We start from the raw sequence: 21,652 nt of genomic DNA on the forward strand, positions 1-21,652 counted from the left end.
AGGGCCACGGGCTGGCGAGGTATTTGAGGTCGGAGGCAGGTTGATGGTGGATGTTAGCGTGCTTCTGACACTTGTCGCATTTTCTGACGAGTTCGACAGCTTCTACCTTCATCGTTGGCCAGTAGTATCCTTGTCAAAGTGCCTTTTGGGCGAGTGCTTTGCTCCCCAAATGTCCGTCGCACAGGCCTTAATGAGTGTTGCGGAGTACGAACTCGGCTTCGGTAGGTCGCAAGCACCGCAAATAGGGGAGCGTGTACGACCGTCGGTATAACCGTTCGTCTATTATGACGTATTTGGCCGCCTGGCGCTGCACCCTCTTGGCCGCATTGCGTTATGCAGGGAGGGTTCCGTCTATCAGGAAGCTCGCGAATGGATCGATCCAGCTCGGCTCTGCTTCTAAGACGGGAGCGACCTCCTCTGTCCCCCCGAGAATACTAGGCCGAGGTAAGTCTTCTATGTACACAGTTCTCATATTGTTGTGACTCGTACTGGCTAACCAGGACAGGGCGTCGGCCTCAGTGTTTTCTGACCTCGGGATTTGCCTGATGATGTGTGACCGGAAGTTGAGAAGGGCTTCTTTTACTTTGGCCAAATATGCGATCATGGAGAGATCGCATGCTTCGTATTTGTCGGTAACTTGGTTTACCACGAGCTGGGAATCGCTGCAGATGACCAAGTGTTTTGCCTTAGCCTTTCGCGCTAGGTCCAGCCCGGCGATCAGTGCTTCGTACTCTGCCTCGTTGTTGGATGCCGCGAACTCAAAGCGTAGTGCGTATTCTACTTTTGTGCCGCTCGGGCCGCACAAGACTATTCCAGCTCCGCTGCCTTGCCGGTTCGAGGAACCATCCACGTGAAGGATCCAGGGCTCATCATCCCAATTCGCTCTTCGCCTGACCAGGAGAGATGCCACACTGGCTGCTACTTCACGGGGTTCGGACTCTATGGGCTCAGGAGCTCCGGGTTCGCCGCAATTGGGGACCTCGGGCTCGACCTGTGGGGCTTCGTGGCTGAAAGTGCACTCGGCGATAAAATCTGCCAAAGCTTGGGCCTTGATAGCGGTTCTCGGTTTGTACTGGAGGTCGTACTCGCTGAGTTCGATGGCCCATTTCGTCAGTCGACCGGAGACTTCGGGTTTGAGTAAAACTTGTCAGAGAGGTTTGTCAGTTAGGACGATGACGGTGTGAGCCTGGAAGTACGGGCGGAGTTTACGAGTTGCTATTACTAGGGCATATGCTAGTTTTTCTATCTCCGGGTACCTTGCCTCTGCTCCCTACAAAATTTTACTAACATAATATATGGGTCGTTGGACCCGGTCTATTTCCTTTATTAGTACCAAACTGACCGCCTTGTCGCTCGCCGAGAGGTACAGTTCTAAGACCTCGCCCACCTCGGGCCGGGCTAAGGTTGGCACACTAGCGAGGTAACCTTTTAGTTCGTTGAACGCGAACTGGCAGTCCTAGGTCCACTCGAACCATTTGCCTTTGACTGCCTTGAAGAAGGGTAGGCAGCGGTCTGCTGACTTAGACAAGAAGCGGCTTAGAGCGGTTATGCGGCCGTTTAGCCTCTGAACCTCTTTTACTTTCCGAGGTGGTTTCATATCTAGAATGACTTTTATTTTGTTCGGGTTTGCCTCAATACCGCGTCGATTGACAATGTAGCCTAGGAACTTGCCCGAGGTGACGCCGAAGACACACTTGTTGGGATTCAACTTCATGCTAAACTGACGCAGGATTTGGAAAACAGAATCTAAGTCTTGTATTAACTCTTGTGAAAACTGAGTCTTGACGACCATGTCGTCTACATAGCACTCTATCTTCGCACCCATCAGGGGCCGAAATAGCTTATTTACAAGTCTTTGGAAAGTTGCCCCGGCAATTTTTAGTCCGAAGGGCATGACTTTGTAGCAATACAGGCCGAACTCGGTTATGAAGCTGGTTTTTTCCTCATCGGATGGGTCCATCCTAACTTGGTTGTAGCCCGAGTAGGCGTCCAGGAAGCTTAGCAACTCGTTTCCCGAGGTCGCGTCCACTAGGCGGTCAATTCTGGGGAGGGAGAAGCAATCTTTCGGGCAAGCTCGGTTTAGGTCGGTATAGTCGACGCACATGCGCCACTTGCCGCTTTCCTTTTTTACCAACACCGGGTTGGCCACCCAGCTCGGGTAGTGGACTTCCCTTATGAAGTTTGCTGCGAGGAGCTTCTCAACCTCCTCGTCGACCGCTCTCCAGCGTTCTAGGGCTAAGTTGCGTTTCTTCTGTCTAACGGGTCTGACTACAGGGTCAGTATTAAGCTTGTGAGTTATCAGTCCGGGGCTAATGCCCGCCATGTCAGCCGCGGACCAGGCAAAAATATCTAAATTTTGAAGTAAAAAACTCACCAGTTCGGCTCGTAGGGGGTCTTCGATGGAAGCTCCGATGCTTAGTGTGCGAGCTGGGTCCGTAGCTGAAGTCGGGATTGCGACTGTTTCCTCCGTGGGCGAAGCTCGCTCCTCACCTTGCTCCGCCGGCCGCTCCAGTTCGAGGTCGTCGGCCGCCTTGGTTTTTCCCTTTAGGGCGGCAACGTAGCACTTGCGGGACTCAAGCTGGTCGCCCCGCGCTACCCCTATACCGAAGTCCGTAGGGAACTTCATGGCCAAATAGTAGGTGGAGACCGCCGCCCGTAGGATATGTGTGATCGGCCGCCCTATTATGGCATTGTATGGGGAAGGGGTCGCGACTACTAGGAAATCATGGTTGAGTCTGACCGCACAAGGCCATGTGCCGACTTCCACAGGGACAGTTACTTTTCCGAGGGGCCTGACTTCCTCTCCGCTGAAACCTATCAGGGGAGTGTTCGCGGGCTTCAGCTCGCTCCTCTTTAATTGCAGCTGGTCAAATGCTGATTTGAAGAGGATGTCCGCTGAGCTGCCCGAATCTACGAGTATGCACCTGACCTCGAAGTCGCTGATCCTTAGCTTAATGACAAGCGTGTCATCATGGGGGTAGTGGACTCCTCGCGCGTCCTCCGTGAAAAAGATTGGTTCTTCGGTCTTTGGTCTCTTTGGGGGGTTCCGTTCTTCGAGGGCCGCTTCGCGAATTGAAGTCTGGGCTGCTGCCGAGGTACACCCCGCTACCACCGAACCTCCCACTATTACATGGATGGTTCCCCGAACTGGCCTCTCTTCCGGAGGCTGCTTCTGCAACGGTTCGGCAGGTCTGTTGCTAGACTCGGGGGCATCCTTTTCATGCTCCCTTTGCCGACATGCTTTATTGTTATTGCTGTGCTATACAAAATTTCTCAAGTATCCGCGACGGATGAGTCCCTCTATCTCGTCCCGGAAGTCACTGTTCGGTGCTATGACCATGGTCTCTATGGAAATTACAATACAAATTCTTGTTTCTTTCGTTCGGATTTCCTTTTAGGCGAGGTGGCCACTTAACGTACGGAGCGTCTTTGATCGTCATTAAGATCTTTGTCCGCCTCGTGTTTAACGGCGTGTAGTTCGTCCGAACTGCTAGGGGGGCCCGGAAGGACTGGTTCGGCTTCGGCTCCCGGGTCGGGTTTTTTCTATTCATCGGGTTGGAGAGCTCACCTTCTCTCTTTCTTTTCTCGTTCCCGCCTTCGGTTCGTTGGTTGATTTCTTCCTCTGTCCTCATGAACTTATTCGCAAGTTTGAGGAATTCGGTCACGGTCGCGGGCTGGTTGGCCACCATGAGCCATTTGAACTCTTTGTGCGTCACCCCTCTTTTGGCTGCCGCGAGCTGCACTGCGGGGTCCAACCGCGGTATTTGCAAGCATGCTTCGTTGAACCGCTTGATGTAGCCCCGAATAGATTCTCCTTCTCTTTGGACCACTCCGAAGATGCTTTCCTCTGTTTTGGGGCACCGTCGGCTGGTGACGAAGTGTGTGGTGAAGACTTGCACGAACTAGTTCCAGCACTTTATCGACCCGGGGGCCAGGTTCCTGTACCAAGTGCGGGCTACCCCCCTGTGGGTGGTGGTAAAGGCCACGCACATGCACGATTCGCTAGCCCTGGCGAGGTGCATTTGTGACTAAAAGGCGTCAACGTGGTCGTTGGGGTCGAAGGACCCGTCGTACTTGTCCAGAGGTGGGAGCTTGAAGTCTCTGGGTAAGGGGACCGCCAGGAGTTCCGATGCGAGGGGGGAAGGAACGGAGAGAGTCGGGGCAGCCTCTACCCCGTCTGGGCTCGTGTCTTTGCCTCTGAATTCCGACAAGGCGCGGGTGGTGGTTTGGCGACTTCGCTGGCGCCTTCGCCGTTGAGCCGGCCTTGTGCTGGCGCTGCTGGCCTCCGTGTTACCGAGCTTGATGGGCCCGGAGTGCTGGTAGTCTGCCGCCAGGGCGCTGAATCGGTTTTCGGTGAGCGGGAGCTCGGGCTGGGAGCGTCGGGGTGCCGACTTCGCGGGCGAGGTTCCCGACCCGCCTGCGGGTTGCGAGGCGTGGATGACATTTTTCTCTCTTCGGCCTGGGGACGAGGCCTGGCTGTTGGGGTGGTTCTGGGGCCGGGAGGCCTTCGCCTGGCGGGGGCGCCTATCCTACGGGGAGGCCTTGACCGGCCTCAGAGCGGGGTGGCGAGGTGGAAGTTGGGGGAACTGCTGTTGATAGTGATACTGGGAGATGTTGTGCAACACTTGGTGCTGGTGAAGCTGGTGTTGCTGGAACTGTTGCATTTGGGCTTGCTTTGCCCGCATGCACTGCATCAGGTCCTCCAATCGGTTTTAGCTAGCTGCTAGGGGGACGGCAGTTGGTTCAGTGAAGGTTGTCTCAATGGGGAGAGGAAAGGGGACGCTTGTGGTAGGAGGGTTTACGGGTGCCACTGCTTGTGGCGTGTTCAATATGGGGATCCCATCCGTCGAAAGGGGGATGGTGAACTGTCCAACGCACACTACGGGGACCTGAAATTGCTCCCCGGTGGCGTTTGTCTCCGTGCCACGTCCGGTGTTGCTGGAGGAGGCGATGAGTGTTGGGTTTTTTGAAAAAAAAAGGGGGTATCAAAGTTTGGAGGGAGGCTTTTTGAAGCGTTTCCCACAGACGGCGCCAATTGATGGAGCGCGATCCGGCTGGTCTTAGCTGTCTGCTGCCTTGCTTCCGAACGGGGTAGCAGGGAACCTGAAACAGAGGAGATGGGAAAGCTCCGGGGGGAACCCGGTGTAGAGGCTCCGAAGCTCAAGTTAGAATCCTTCAAAAGCAAGGTAATACCAGATAGCGCAAAGTTTGCATACCTCCATTGTCGAGGGGCAGGGGGCTCTTATAGTCACTTCGTGTACTCGTCCCGAGTCCCTTGTCAGACCGGGTATGATTACCCTTGTGCTTGTCAATTCAGCCGTCGTCCTTTCTGCTGAGACAGAACCGTCACTGCCTAACCGTCTAATTGGAGATGGCGGCGTCAGTGGTGGTGGCAGGTGGCCGTTTAGAGTGCTGCTGCCAAACGTCAGATCCCAAGTCAGTCAGGCGTGGTGCCCTCGGGCACGGACTTCCCTAGTGTCAGGCATGGTACGACTTGTTTGGCTTTGGTGCCCAGAAGGTGATGCGAAGTGCTGAGCGAGGCGGTCTTGAGCTTGGAGGTATCTATAGGGCAGGTCAGTTTCGGCGAGGTGTTTCCCGAACTGTTACAAGGTGGGTCAGTTCGGCGAAGTGTATCCCGAGCTGTTACAAGGTGGGTCAGTTCGGCGAAGTGTATCCCAACCTGTTACAAGGGTCAGTACGGCGAAATGTATCCCGAGCTGTTACAAGGTGGGTCAGTTCGGCGAAGTGTATCCCGAGCTGTTACAAGGGCCAGTTTGGCGAAGTGTGTCCCCTTGTTCCCGCCTAAGCTTAGCCACTTTTGCCGAGCTGTTGTTTCTGCCACGTGTCACATGAGAGAGGTCGGGCCAAATCTTCATCAATAACTATCTAGGCTATTCCTCCTAAACAATCAAGTCATTGTTAGTAACTATCAAAAGTACAACAATAAGAAAATGTATATATGAATAATTCAAATTTTTGATAGGTCCGAGGAAAGAAAATGCATTCATTGTAGAAATCCATGATGTATAAGGCTGATATTTGTAATAATGAACCTTATCCAGTTTATATGTACATAAACCTTACATATGCCATCTATAATTGCACTTGTTAAACAACCAAGTTAACCATTTCATTGGGTAGAAATCAATAAGTTTGTATCCTTTTTCCAAGTTTCTTAGCAAAATCCTATGCAAAGAAGATTAGGGCTGATAATAAAGTGAAGATTTTCTATGCAATCACTTTATGCTAAAATGAAAGCTATAGAAAGAAAAGTACAAATAAAGTTCATAACCCAAGGAGATCAATTAATCAAGAGATGCAAGAAATATTGGAATATAGTAGAAAATTTATGGGGATATACAACGCAACATAATAAATGCCATTGGTCCTTACGAAAAATATAAATAAATGAATAATGAATGCCTTGAGGACTCTAATGTTGCTAGGGGATCTTATATGAGTATGTACCTTTATTAACTAACTGCTGAAGCTTGTCTTTTTCTTCTATCAAAATTGTTCACCCTTGAATCCCAAAGGTGGGTATCAAGAGTCAAGATTATATATTATTCTAATTTGGGAAAAAAACATAGTAGAATTCTCTGTTTCCTTTTACAATTTAGATTATACAAAATTGAGTAGAATCTCATTCTCATATTTGAATTGAACACTTAATCATTAAAATATTATGAAAATTAAGTTAAGAAAACACAACTCTTATCACTATTGCTTTACCCAAGATGTGCTCAAATACTCGATGAGTTTATTTATTTATTTATTTTTGATAATTTGTGCTCAAATGCTCAATGAGTATGTTAATTTACAATTGTGCTACATCCCAGCTGGTTCGATAGAAAAACTTCTAAACTTCCCTTACAATGCCCTCTTTTCTCATTGGCAACAATGGTTTAACTTGATATTATTAGCTCATTGTGTCTTATTTGTCAGTTACAAGTCTTTGAAATACATTTATGAGATTCAAAATTTGAATCAAGAAAAGAAATTGAATATTAAACGGTATCTTTAGACTCCCAAACATGTCATGGAGACCACAAATACAATAGTACAAATTACAAAACCAGCATTCATGTATCAAAGTCCAATTCTTGAGCCGTATCTTATTTGAGATGTAAATATACAAAGACACATGTATCATATAAACATATAAAACAATGTTTTTTTAGGAATTATTTCAATAAAAAACAGATATATGCTAAATAGGATAGAATACGCCTAGCTTTCTACTTTAAATCACTAATTTGAAAATCTGCTTGTTCCATACTTTCATCTATTTGTATCAGGTTTTCCTTGAAAGTTTGAATTAAAAACAAAACCGGGGCAGGAAATCCTCCTAGCCTTAAACTCACAAATAGTGAAAATCTCTCTCACTGTTAGTGAAGGCAAGTCCCTTGTTGTGGTATGAGTCCCCTCAATGGAGAGTATTCACTGCACCAAAAAAAAAGGAAAAGAGAAAAAAATAAATGTTCAAACTCCTTGGAATTTGCAAATAAAAGCAAAGCGAACATTAGTGTCATCATAAAATTACTCTTGAATTGTATGCATTCTACAACATGAAGTTCCATCGAAAGGTAATTGAAACCCTTAGCTGAGCCTTCACTTGCTTTTGAGCAAATGTTGTTGTCAACTGAAATAAGTCTATGACTCTTCAGATCATAGCCGATATTGCAAAGCATTAATATTTGTACGTACTAACCTTTATGGGCTTATAAACAAAACCAAAGATTTTAGCTTTCGTTAGATTAATATATGGCCAACACCATACGCAAATTCAGCTTCATGATTTTGAACAAATTCATGGGCCAAACTATAAAAATAAGAAAATATTGTGTTAGAAATAAGCTCTAGATAATGAGTACAAAATACCAAATTAATTCCATAAGTGAATAACAAGACAAAAAAAAAAAAAAAAACATAAAGAAACCATCTTTAAACAAAAGCTACAAAAAATCCACTCTTCGAGGTAAGCAGGATGCAAAAAAGCCCACTCTTTGAATATGCATTTCCCCCTTTTCTGTGCCCTGAAAAGAGGGGGGGGGGAGCTCCCCCCTCCCTCTCCCCCCATCTGCGAATCATAAAAGAGTAGAAAGCTAAAAAAAACCTCAAAACCACCTAAATAATTCAAAATTCACAATTACTTTTTCCACGTTTTTTTTGGTATCTACCTACAAGAATTCTCTCACTCTGTCCAATTACTTTACTAATATTTATGTACATACCCTCTCTCCATCTTACTCCCCCATTGATACAACTATTTCTAACTTTTCTATTTCTATTCATCATTAACACAGCAATGTTGTCAAGACACTCTCTCTATGTAGTCAAGGAATCTTGGACAAATGACAAAATTTGTAAAATAAAAATTTCTTAAATTCCAAAATAGAAAAACAAAACTACAATTTCCTACTATCAACTACAGTCAGTTGAACAAATACAAATGCAAAACAAGACATGAAACAGTAATCAACAAGTTCCAATAAATGTAAAGAGAATCCTACCAGGGAATTAGACTAGTGCCTACATTCCACTATTCTTCTCAAATATAGAAATTTTCTAGACAATACCAAAGGTTGAAAATATATCGATCCCCCAAGCATATTTTTATTTTTATTTTTTATATGTTGGCATTCCCTCAAGCAGATTGACAACATAAATGTAAATCCAAAATCTAGGCTATAGCTATTAAAGTCAAACCCAAAACCCAGGCTATAGCTATTAAAGTCAAACATAAGACTAAGATCTAAGGTACAACTAACCCAAATATTAGATTTAATCTCATTGCCCCACTTCAAATCCATTTGCATGCCCAGAATGCACGAATAAGTCATACACAAAACAGAATACATAGAAAATTGAAATGCAAAGGGAACATACCAAGGTTACCCTTGCCTTTGGAATGCATCGGTTTCAAAACCTAGCTTCATGCAAGCCATTTCAAGAAATGGAAAACGAGAAGAAATCTAAAGTAAAAGATGGGATTTAAACAAAGGCTATTTCAAGTGTAGTAAAAACTTCCAATTGAAGCTCAATGTTGACTAAGAGAGAACCGAACTAAAGAAAACCTAAACCCTAACTGAAGCAAAGAGGAAAATCACCCCTGACTGGAGCTCGACCTAATCTGCAACCAACAGGAATAATGAGCCTCTAAAATACACCATGCAAGAAAGAGAAATCGAACCCTCAACAAACCCTTAAACAAAAAGAAAACAAAACCCTAAAAAGACAATGCACTTACAAATCCTAAAACAGATGCAACAATCCTTATAACCATGCAATGGTGAACATTTGTAGAGAGAGATGAAGATAGGACCATGAGGATATTCTTGCAATTGAAAGCCAGACCAATGAAATAATGGGCGGGGTTAGGAAGACATAAGTTTAGGGAGAGAAAGGGACAAAGGGAAGATAGAGACATGCCTAGGAACAGTTTAAGGCAGCAAAGCGATCAACATATTGAGGAGTAAACCAGAGAGATCATTCCTAGGATTTACTCCAATTCGGCTTATTGAGTGAACAATGTTGGATGGACAGGCTACTGAGGAGTGATGACAAAGAGAGACAAAGCTTTTATGCAATGCTTGTTAGGAAGAAACGATGAGAGAAATAGTGAGAAAGGGCTTGAATCGGCTTTTTCTGTTAGCTTTTCCAGTGAGGAGACAAGAAGACGATAAGAAGGAAATGGAGGTAGTAGAGAAATTTCAACGGAGGCTAGGGGAGGTAAAAACTCGAGCGGCATGTTTGAATGGCGTTAAACGAATGATACCATTCAATAGATTTCACACGCTTACTTTATGTCGCTCGTGGGGATACCATTTACTAATGATTGTGCTGCCATGAATCACCATATATATATATATATATATATAAATGACCTCAAGAATATTTCTGTGATTTTTTAAGGATAATATTTACCCCTCTATATTTAAATTTAATGATAAAAAAAGTGAGGGCAAATAAGGTAATTTGTTCTTGATATTAAATGGGTTGAGAATAGGTAATTTTAAGATATTCGATGCATTTAATTCCCTTCTCATTAAATCCAGTATTTAAGTTATTAATTTGCATTCATGTTCATTGAATCAAATATTTAAATCATTTTTATTTCTTCTTATCATTAAGTTCTATTAATTAAATCCATTCTTAATAAATTATTAATTCCAATAACATAAAAGCTTATACCTTTAAAATCGACCTAGCAAAAATAGTGTTTTCATCTATGTGGTGATAAGAAATTAAATCATTTTGGGTCAAATGGGTTAATCCATGTTGCCATGATTAAATAATAAAATTAAAAAATAAATAAAATTAAAAAAATTGGAAACATTTTTAACAAACATATTAAACAATAAAAAAGTATTAAATAAGAAATGTTTTCATTAATGAAGAAAATGAAATGTAAAATTTAAAACCAAATGGAAATAAAAATACTTTCCTATTCTCTCTCATTAAATCTTATATTTAAAATATATTTTTCTCATCATTAAATTCTTGTAATTAAATCCACAATATTGATTTTAATAGTATAAAAATAAATATTTTGAAAAGTAATTTGAAAACAAAACCATTTTCTTCCCTCCCGGTGGTGGGCAAGCAATTTGACTGTTTGGGGTCAAATGGGTTAATAAATAATGTCATAATTAAATAATAAAAATTTAAAATAAATAACTATGAAATGTAAGAAGTATTTTTATTAATGACGAAAATGAAAAGCCAATTTCAAAATCTACCTAGAAATTAAATGATGTTATAGTCAAATAATAAAATTTTTAATAATAGAAAACAAAAAATCACAAAAATAATAAAAAAAGATGAGAGAAAATTTTGGGCACATATCTAATGTTATATATTTATAAAAAGTAAAATATTGAGTACATCTCTAATATTGTACATTCATTATATTGAACAAAAATAAAATTTATACATGAGAAATAATTTTATCAATGATGGAAATGTAATACAAAATTTATTGTCAACCTAGAAATCAAACAATTTTTATTTTTAGATGGTGAGTTAGTGGTTTGAGTAAAATGATACTATAAACAAACAAAAATTAAATGTGATAAGTAAAATATGTTTTATATAATGTAAATGAAATATATAATTTAAAGAGAAAATTATACTCAAAGTCGGTTGCACATTTAAAATTAGGTGCAGGTTGGTCCATAAACCAACAAAACTTTGAAAACCAACTCTACATTTCAAATTATAAAACCCCCGCCATGTCATTAGAGGCTTATGTGGTAGTTTCCAACATGGGACTCTTATTCCATGTTGGACACAACAAAAAACCTATATCGAAAATAGGTTTTCAGTTTCTCTCCCACTCCCTCTGTCTCGATCTCCCTCTCTTCTTTCTCACTATCACATTCATCTCTCGATCTCCCGCTTCCTCTGTCCCCCCACTCTCTCTGCTTCGGTCTGTAGCCAAATTAAAACCTCTATCTCTCTATTGTTCTCCCTCAATCTCTCATTCTTCTCCCTCTCCCTCTTGGTCAAAATCTCCTTCTCCATCAATCTCTATGATCAATCACTACACTACATCCTCTCCTAATTTGCTTCCATTCCCTAAAACTCTTATTTTCTCTCTTCCACCCAAAAAATTATCCTCTCAGTTTGGGATTTTTATTTTTAATTTTGTTCTTCATGTTGTCATTTACACATGCATAGCTCTCTTATTAGTATGCATGTAAGGTTTCTCCTTCAAAGAGGCATTATATTGGTAATAAGGATACCCTTGTATTCATGGTTTGTGGTTGAAACTGAAAGAATTTTGGAATTTTGATTTTGACAACTCGTGAACTTTACAAAAAATACCACTTTTGACTCTAAATATTCAAAATAACCACTTTTGCCCTCAAACTATGGTGAAAAGGCTATTTTAAGGTAAAAGCATACAATGTTAAGGATGTTGTTCACAATTCTACTAAACAAATAATAAAATAATCAAGTTTTTCGTAGATTTACTTTAGCTCAGTTTTTTCGTAATTTTTTCTAGATTTACTTTAATTCAAATTTCGCAGATTTACTTTAATCCAGTTTTGTTTTTTTTTTTGCAGATTTACGTTAATCTTGTTTTTGCAGTTTTCTTCCTAGATCTAGTATTCACAGATTTACTTTAATCCAATTTTCATAGATGCACCCAGATCTAGTTTTCGAAGATGTACCCCGATTCCGTAAGGTTCTTGATACCTAGGAGGGGTCTTTTCTCCAAATAGTTTTCATATTATCAATCGTTTTATTTATTTTCTTTCAAGGCAAATGTACCATGATTTCGAAGGTTCTTAATACCTAAGAAAAGTCACTTTGCCAAGAATAAATTTGGCCCGAACACGATGAAACAATGTTGCAGAAGAACTTTTCCTTTTCACCTTGCCATAATCCTCTATCCTCGGCTCATCCCTCTTCAAAACTTGCCCTTTGCAAAAATCTTTGTGTGCTTCTTTTGGTCTTTGTTGTTCCATAGTTTCCTGCCCCACAACAAAGAGGGGCAGCTGCTAGCACTTGATTTTTGCTCAGTCTGCCGCCTGAACCTCCAAGGTACCCAAACACCCGGTCAAACCCTTCCGATCCCTCCAAAACACCCAAAAACCCAAAAATCCCAACTTTTACCCTGAAATCCCTCAGATCCACTATTAAACCTACCCGATACTTATCTGATAGCCCCGATCGACCTCCACTTACACCTTAACCATTGAATTGGACACAACCATCATACCCAATACCTCCCAAAACACCCACCTGTGAAATCTCAACCCAAAATACCTTCGTTACCCTTTAAACGCACCAAGATTCCATTTCAAGGTTCCAAGTTGATCAGATTACAAATTTGTCCAATCCGGGCCCAGTTGGCTCAATCTAACCTTACCAATCACATCATATGGCCCAAAAACCCTACCTTGTGAAATTTCACCCAAAATAAACTTTATTTACCCCTTGATCGCACAAAGATTCCATTCTAAGGCTCTAGATTAGCCATATCAAGCCCTTTCCAAATCTGCCTGATCTGGGCCCAAGTGGGCCAATCTTACCTCACTAATCAACCCAGAATACCAAAAACCCCACCTTGCCAAATTTCAGCCAAAAATACCCACATTTACCCTTCTACCTAAAAAGATTCCATTTTAGTCAGTCTCATTAGCCCATGGACACAAAACCCCCTTGGTGGTCAGACCCATCTCAACCCTCTATTTTCTAACCCAAAAATCCCCACCATTGGACCAGAAACCTAGCCCAACCCCCTTAAACCCAGTTTGACCCATTTTCCCAAAATTAAAAAAATACCCCCACCAAATTACCCAAATTACCCTTGACCTAATTTCCATATTACCCCCACTAAAATTACCAAAATACCCCCTCAAACCAAAATTACCCGAACTACCCCTTTGACCAATTCCCAAATTACCCCCAACCTAATTCCCAAAAATGCCCTCTTTCTAAAACCTTCCTAAAATCACCAAAAAAACCTTGACCAAAATTACCAAATACCTTTCACTTCAAATACCCTAAATTCCCAATTCCCAAAATACCCCTTGACCAAAATTGTCAAATATCCTTTATTTCAAATACCTTAAATTCCCAATTCCCAAAATGTCATGCACCAAATTCCCAAAATACCCTTAACCGAAATTACTTGAACTACCCTTATGACTTTGGTCCCAAAATACCCTCTAACTTAATATCCCTCCTACCAAAATTACCAAAATACCCCTTCTTCTATAATTACCAAAATACCCCTTCCATAATCACCAAAATCCCCTTGACCATAGTTATCTGAAACCTGATTCCCAAAATACCCTCTGACTTAATACCCTCTTACCAAATTACCAAAATACCCATTTCCCAAAATTCCCATAATCCTACCAAAATTACCAAAATACCCCATTTCCTTAAATCCTCAAAATACCCTTTAAACCTAAAATTACCAAAATGCCTTCACCTCAAATTACCATAGATTACCCTTTGGACCCCAAATATTGAACCGTCGTGTCCTTTTAAACTTGACTTACCTAAACCCCCCTTTCATTTTTGGAAAATTGACAGAACCATCCCTTGGCCTTAGACCTAGCAAAAAGTTGACCCAACCCAACTCGAAAAAACAGGGTTAGGGTCTCATATTTGCTACCCAAATGTGAAAATGACACGACCCGACCCACCCGGAAAAATGGGTTGGGTCATGGGTCAACCCGTTGACTCGATTATCAAGTCATCGAGATTATTTATGCATTGTTAGAAGTTTTCACTCTTTAATTTTTTCTATTTAGTCTTTACTTTTTATTGTTTACTCTAAATTGTTAAATATTTAAGTTTTTTATTTTAAATTTGGAATTTTAAGGTTAATTCTTTTAATTTTGACATTTTTCATTTATTTATTTTTTATTTTTTGAAATTTCAATTATTTTTGGGATGATTCGAATTGACCCATGGGTCAACCCTAACCCAAATATATAGGGTTAGGGTATAGCATTTGACAATCCAACCCAATCCGAACCCGATCCCACTCAACCCAATTGCCACGTCTACTTGGCCTCCATTATAAATAAAGGCGCCATTCCCAAGAGAGAAGAGAGGGAGAGTCTTTGGAAGAGAAGAGGGGATCGAAAGAGGGGAGTCTCTTTTGAAGAGAATAGGAGAGGCTCTCGGCTTTCCTCTTTAAGGAGCTGTCGAGTTAAGAAGAGAGAGAAAGAGAACGAAGAGAAGAGAGGGGAGATTTCGGGCAAGAAGAGAGCGCACAGGGTAGAAAGGGGACAGGTGAGAACAGAGGAATTCGAGAGAGGGAGAAGTTTTTTTTTTTCTTCTTTGAGAAGTCATCGAGGGTTTACAGTTCATCGTCCCCTTCCCTGAGACGAAGAGCAGAACGGCGGCCTTCCTTTCCCGCCATTGGTTCCTGGTCCTTCATTCCCTCTGAAGAGGGCGGAAGAGCGGCGGTGGAGTGTGTTTCCTTTCTTTGATTCGGCGCATATTCAGATTCCCCACCTGAACCAGTTGCAGTAAACTCTACCGGAAATCATCTCAAAGTTCTATTCCAGTGAAATTATTCAAAACCATTTGGGATTTTGAATAGGAAGAATACATTTGAGAAGTTCTATTCCAGTGTGTTTCGTCCCTTTGAGAAGTCATTAATGAGGTGACATGATTCCACTTTCCACCATTAGCTGTTGAACCGTGGTCGAGCCGCTTTACGGATCAACGAACGGTCTGAGTCGTCAAATTCTGGAAGGCGGTATATAAGAAGTTAAGAACTGATTGGAAGAATACAGACCCCTTTTGGGCCCCGACGACGAAACGGGATGCTGTTCAATCCAACCCTCTTTCGGGATAAACCCCTTTAAGGTCCCGGGGCCTCGACACGCACGTCTCCGTCTTTCTTTTAAGTCCGGCCTTCATCTTTCGTATCAGAGATAAGGCGTTAGGAAGAGAAGAAAAAAATGGCGCACAGATTGTTAAGAGATCCAGAGGCAGATGGTTGGGAACGCTCTGATTTCCCCATTATTTGCGAGTCCTGCCTCGGAGACAATCCCTACGTTCGGATGGTAATCTTCCCCTTATTTTGTTCAACCCTAATTTGCTTTCTTGGTTATTGATCTTTAGGGATGGTCGACAAAGAAGGAAAAGAAAAATATTCGCAGTTCGTCTTACTTCATCTGTAAAATAAAGCACTTTACCCCGGCTGATTAGTTGTTATTAACAAACTATGCACCGATTGGGAAATGGGCCTCCTATGTACTGGGTTTGGGAAGACGAGTTAATTGAGAGCTCGATTTGCCCTTTTCACGTTGGCCCAATTGTTTTGTAGTTTAATCCAGATTTTGATCATTGCTGAGAACACGGTGACTCTGTTTTCGATGTTTTGTACTAGTAGACAGTTTTTGTGCATATGATAGCGTTTGTAATTATACAAATTAGAAGCCATTAGATTACCCAGTACCCACATTAATGAGAGAAAAACTACTAGAAGCCATTGCAGAAAGCCACGTTAATGTTGTAGTCTTTATCTGCAACATCATCGGCATTGGTATGTTCAGGTCAAATTAACTTTATTTTAGTGTTGGCCCAGAAGAAGCCTATAACACTTTTTTTTTTTTTTATGAATAACCTACACGTTCACTTATGGCTATTGCATCTTTTTTCTCTCATGCAGACAAAAGCAGATTTTGACAAGGAATGTAAGATTTGTACACGGCCTTTCACGGTTTTCAGGTGGAGACCGGGTCGTGATGCAAGATTTAAGAAGACAGAGGTTTGCCAAACCTGCAGTAAGCTTAAGAATGTGTGTCAAGTGTGTCTCTTGGATCTTGAGTATGGGCTGCCAGTTCAGGTTCGTGATACTGCACTTGCTATCAACTCAAACGATGCCATTCCAAAGAGTGATGTGAACAGGGAGTACTTTGCAGAGGAGCATGACCGCAGGGTATGTTTGTGGCAAAATCCTTGTTTATCCATGTGACAACCCCACCCCTATTAGTAGCATTGATACCGAGTAATCTAGAGGCACAATAAAAAAATAGTAGTCAAAGTGATTCATGCTGCTAGTAATATTCTCGAGAATGTTAAACTAATCATCATTTCATTTCTGCTAGTTTTCTAATGCATCTAAGTGAGAGTATGCATGCTGTATCTTTTACAAAATTCTGGAACCTGTGAGCCATACTTTTCTTTTTTGATCAATAGGAAAGTTAACTTATTGATACTTTTTTGAGAAGTGCACAAGTAAGGAGGACATGGTATCCTCATTATACAAAGTTGAGATAAAACATATAAAAGCTGCATCAAGGCTTTACCCCCACATCGGTGTCTACTGAAATTAATCCATCTTTCAAGATCTAGGAGCAACTAAGTATTTTGGAGCATATCTGAGGAAAAAAATCTGAAGGCCCATTGAAGGGCGCTCCTATTTTCTTCTTTAGAAAGTCCTCAGATGATCTCAAATGGGGCAACATTCATATCATCGAGTCCTGTTTTTCTCAAACCTTTCTATCTACCTTCTCTATTTGCATCTTCATTTTGGGCCTGTTTTTCAGGGCCAGATTTCTTCTTTAAAGACCCCTTTTCTGATAGAATTTTAATGCCAATCAAGAAAATAAAAGATTAAATAAATGACAAGTTCATGCAGATCATGCTTGCGATTGCTTAGGGCTTACAGATTCATTGGTTTGTTTCAGATATTCAAACCAAAATTGTGAGATGTGCTTTCTGTTCTGGAATGGTTTTATTGAATATTCAATAAAAAATAAAAGATTAAATAAACAACAAGTTCATGCGAAACATACTTGCAATTGCTTAGGGTTTATAAATGCATTCATTTTGTTTCAGATATTCAAACAGAAATACTGAGATGTGCTTTATGGAATGGTTTTATTTCAATATGCAATGTTATTTTCCCCCTGATGGGGGCATTATCTTATGCTCATTGAGTGTGGTTATACTTGACAGGCTAGAGCTGGATTAGATTATGAATCTTCATATGGAAAGGTTCGTCCAAATGACACTATATTAAAGCTTCAAAGGACAACACCATATTACAAAAGAAACAGAGCGCATGTTTGCAGTTTCTATGTACGTGGTGAATGCACAAGAGGCGCTGAGTGTCCATATCGGCATGAAATGCCCATTACTGGCGAGTTATCTCAACAAAATATAAAAGATCGTTACTATGGGTATGTGGAATAGTTTACTAACTTCCCATTTTCATGTATGATAAAGCGTATCTTCTATTTCTTTTGTGCTTATATATCTTACTTGAATGCACTAAGTCATGGTACAACCACATTTTGTGATAAATGAAAAACTGCTTGGATGCATATAAGCCTTGGCTTTACTGAAGTTACATGCTAGACACATCATGGAAGGGATGATGTTTAAAATTTGATATGGCTTCCCATTAACTATGACATGAAGTTGGGTTGCCCGATTTGAAGAATTCCAACTACATCGGGCTCAGGCCCATTGAAAACTTAACAAATCCCCAAATCAAATCAACCCAATCCAACCCAACCCGAGTTGCAACCCCACCATTGTCACTTTTCTATGGCATTTGATATGGCTTATAAATTCTTGGATTTCAAAGTTCTCTTTGCTTTGAAATTGTCTTCCTACTTGATGAAAAAAAATGCCCACCTACTTCAAAATTGTGGTGCTAGACTGTGGATGACATGTATAAATACCAGCAAGTTACCATATGTAGAAGATTTTTGCTTGTGGATGAGTCCCGAAGCAAAAGTGTAAAACTAATAAATACCTTCTTCCTATTGTATCAAAAAAAAAAAAAAACCAGTTTTCTTGGTATGTAGTTAAATACTTGAATACCATACATAGTTGTCAAGGCAACGCCTAGGCGACAAGGCGCCCTTTGAGGCTTGTCTCGCCTAATCGCCAAGCAGTTTTCTACTTCCTACTATAAAATACTTTTTATTCATTATTTTTTGAGATTATAATTATAAAATAGACATTAAACTAAAATAATCATTTTGTGTGTTTATATACTAATTTCTTTTTATTATTTTCTTATTTATTAGTGATTAATCAAAACAAACATTGTTAAATGCTGTATTGAACCCTCAAAGACTTAAAACCTGAACCAATAAGTAATGAAGAACTTAAAATTTTATCTAATCAGCACATTTTCCTCTTCCATGTATTCTTCTTCTTCTACTTCTTCTTCTTCTTCTACTACTACTACCAATACTTTTTATTTTCTTCTTTTCCTATAACAAAAATAAGGGTTCAGCCCCTATATTTTTTGAAATTTATTTTCCTTCTTCCTTTTCTTTTCATGAATATGTTGATTTTCTATACTTTAATATGGAATTTATACTTCTCTTATGAAAATCATGAATAGTTATTAAAGAACTATGGTTATGATACCTAGGGAACTACCCTAGGATCTATGTTTTAACATAAAAAAATCCATTGCCTAGGCAACTAGATGCCAAGGCGCTCCCCAGTCGCCTAGCCTTGCCTTGGTGCCTTGAAAACTATGATACCCATATAAATGAGTTACTAATTTAGTTAGATTGTATTCTCTTATAGTTTTATTACCTTTTTGTAAATTGCATCTTTGGTAGATATCATGGAACTTGTAAAATTGATAATTAGCTCTCTTGAATCTAGGGGGTTCTTTTCTCCAATCAATAATACATATGAACAGTTGTGTATGCATGGCTATTTTTACAGTTGTATACAATGTACATATGCATTTACATATATTTGATAATACGTGAACATAATTAGTGCTACTGAGGTTCTGGTCAATCAATTATTTGCTAGTGAGTTTACTGCAAGTCGAGTCGACTCTTCAAGTTAACGTGTTTCAATCTCAAGATGTCAGATTGACCTTCATGTTCCCCTGGTAGAAAGTTGAGTAAGGTGGGGTTTACTTGTGATTTTAACTTCTTTTTGCATTGTATATTCTCTTTTCCCAGTACAGTGGATCAAGAATTAGCTTCCCCTAACCCTGCTTCGATGTGCTTAAAAACTTTGCCTATGGCATCAGGTCAAACTGCCATTGGGTGGTGAACCAAATCCTTAGTCCATCTTATTCAATATAATTCATTACCTTTATTCTCTTTCTGTCAAGGCATTGAGTGTACTGTAACAGTACCTATTGGTAGTAGCTTTTGTGTTACTTTGCAAATCTTACCTGTTTGTACCATGCTTATGATCTCCAACTTGGCATTAGCTCTGAGTCAAATTTATGATTATTGTCTCCATTTCTGCAGAGTGAATGATCCAGTTGCACTGAAACTTCTGAACAAAGCGGGTGAAATGCCATCTTTGGTGCCCCCTGAAGATGAAAGTATTAAGACTCTTTATGTTGGTGGGCTCGATGGAAGGATCACTGAGCAGGATCTGAGGGACCACTTCTATGCCCATGGTGAGATCGAGTCTATAAGAATGGTTCTTCAGCGTGCTTGTGCCTTTGTAACCTACACAACAAGAGAAGGTGCAGAGAAAGCTGCAGAAGAGCTCTCCAATAAGCTGGTCATAAAGGGTGTGAGACTAAAGCTAATGTGGGGAAGGCCCCAGGCCCCAAAACCAGAGTCGGAGAACCCAGATGATGAGGCCTCAAGACAGCAGGCAGTAGCACATGGTGGTATGCTACCAAGGGCTGTTATATCTCAACAGCAGAACCAGCAGCTGCAACCACCAGGGACGCAGGACCAGCCACAAACGATACACTACTTTAATATTCCACCTCCACTCCCGCCAGAGCGGACCTATTATCCTTCAATGGATCCTCAAAGGATGGGTGCACTTGTTTCATCTCAGGAAGGGTCCGGTAGTGCCCCAAGCGGATCAGGTGAGGCAAAAGCAGCAGGTTCAGAGAAGCAGCAACATGGAGGGCCACCATTTGGTTACCAAGGTATGCCTCCGCATGGTCAGTATCCCCCTTATTATCCACCATATGGATATATCCCGCCACCTCCACCTTATCAGCAATATCCCCCACCATATCAGTCTGTGGTGCCGCCACCCCCCCCAGCAGCGCAGCAATATCAACCACCTCCTGGCCCACCAGGATCTTCTCAGTACTAGAACTTTCTGTTATTGTTTAATCCTTTCTTTTTACCAGGATCTGGATTATCTATTAATCGATCTTGTATTTGGATGTTGATTTCCTTGTTTGTTCCATGTAGTTTTCATCCTTTATTCCATATATGATCCAAGGAAGGTATTCATGTTTGCCGATAAAAAAAAGAAAGAAAGAAAGAGGATGCTTGGGCTTCAATCCGTCTTGTATTTATTTGTTTGTGGTTATACTAGTTAGTGTCGGGTTAGCCAAAGCCAATACTTGAAAATATAAAAATTCGTCATATATTTCTCATCTTTGTTCTTTTTAAGTCATCAAGTAAAATGGATTGATTGATTGTCAACGGGAGAGGACATGTCACAGGGATGGCTATTTGTTGATGAGTATGGATTGTGTGATGGGTACCCATACCCATTGGGGTGGTTTCATATGCTATGAGGCTGGTCTGGTTTTATTAGTAAAGCATTATCCTGGTAAATGAAAAGCCCAAAAAAAAAAAAAAGATCACGATAACTTTGCCATATCAAAATATGACCCCTGCGTTCTTAACTTCTTATTGCTTGTATTGTCAATTCCTAGTTTTTTTCCATTTTTCGTTCTTGTTCTTAGTTCCTACTTTTTAGGAGTTACGAGTAGCGAAGCTCTCCCGTTTATGGTCCGTTTGGTTGCTGAGACGGGAGGAATGGAAAATTTTATTTTTTTCATTTTGGCATTTTGGTGTTTGATTGCTGAGAAAACTTTTTGCTTGATTTTTTATATTTTAACAAAAATACCCTTTAAGGATACCTAAATTTATAAAAATACCCTTAATCAGAAAAAATAAGTTTTTCATTTGATTTATTATATCGTTCATGGTCTTCCTTCGAACTCGAACCAGCATCATCTTCCTCCTTTTGAACTCAAAACTAGTGGCATCGAGGAGGTGAATTCCAATCTCCCCTCGTCTCTCTCTCTCTCTCCCCTCTTTTCCCCCTCTCCCTCTTTCTGTTTTTTTCCCTCTTCTTCATCTTTTTCTTCGCTTGCCTCTGCTACTTGAACCAGTAACGATAGCAAGACATTTGTCCCTCCCGTTTTCCTTGATTTCAACCACCCCTGTTTTACCATACCTTG

The 21,652-nt window shown here is 41.0% G+C and overlaps 1 protein-coding gene across 1 annotated transcript; it reads left to right on the forward strand.

Moving 5' to 3' along the window:
• The first annotated feature begins 14,576 nt into the window (after nt 1-14,576).
• On the forward strand, nt 14,577-20,740 carry LOC148870751 (zinc finger CCCH domain-containing protein 40-like). The gene is made up of 4 exons (XM_088970172.1): nt 14,577-15,545; nt 16,154-16,423; nt 17,446-17,669; nt 19,731-20,740. The coding sequence occupies exons 1-4, from the start codon at nt 15,441-15,443 to the stop codon at nt 20,545-20,547; spliced, it is 1,416 nt and encodes a 471-aa protein (XP_088826298.1). The 5' UTR covers nt 14,577-15,440; the 3' UTR covers nt 20,548-20,740.
• Nucleotides 20,741-21,652: the final 912 nt, after the last annotated feature.

The sequence above is a fragment of the Nelumbo lutea genome, chromosome 2 (genome assembly GCF_056320005.1).
Source record: "Nelumbo lutea isolate HS-2025 chromosome 2, American lotus-T2T, whole genome shotgun sequence".
NCBI lineage: Eukaryota > Viridiplantae > Streptophyta > Magnoliopsida > Proteales > Nelumbonaceae > Nelumbo > Nelumbo lutea.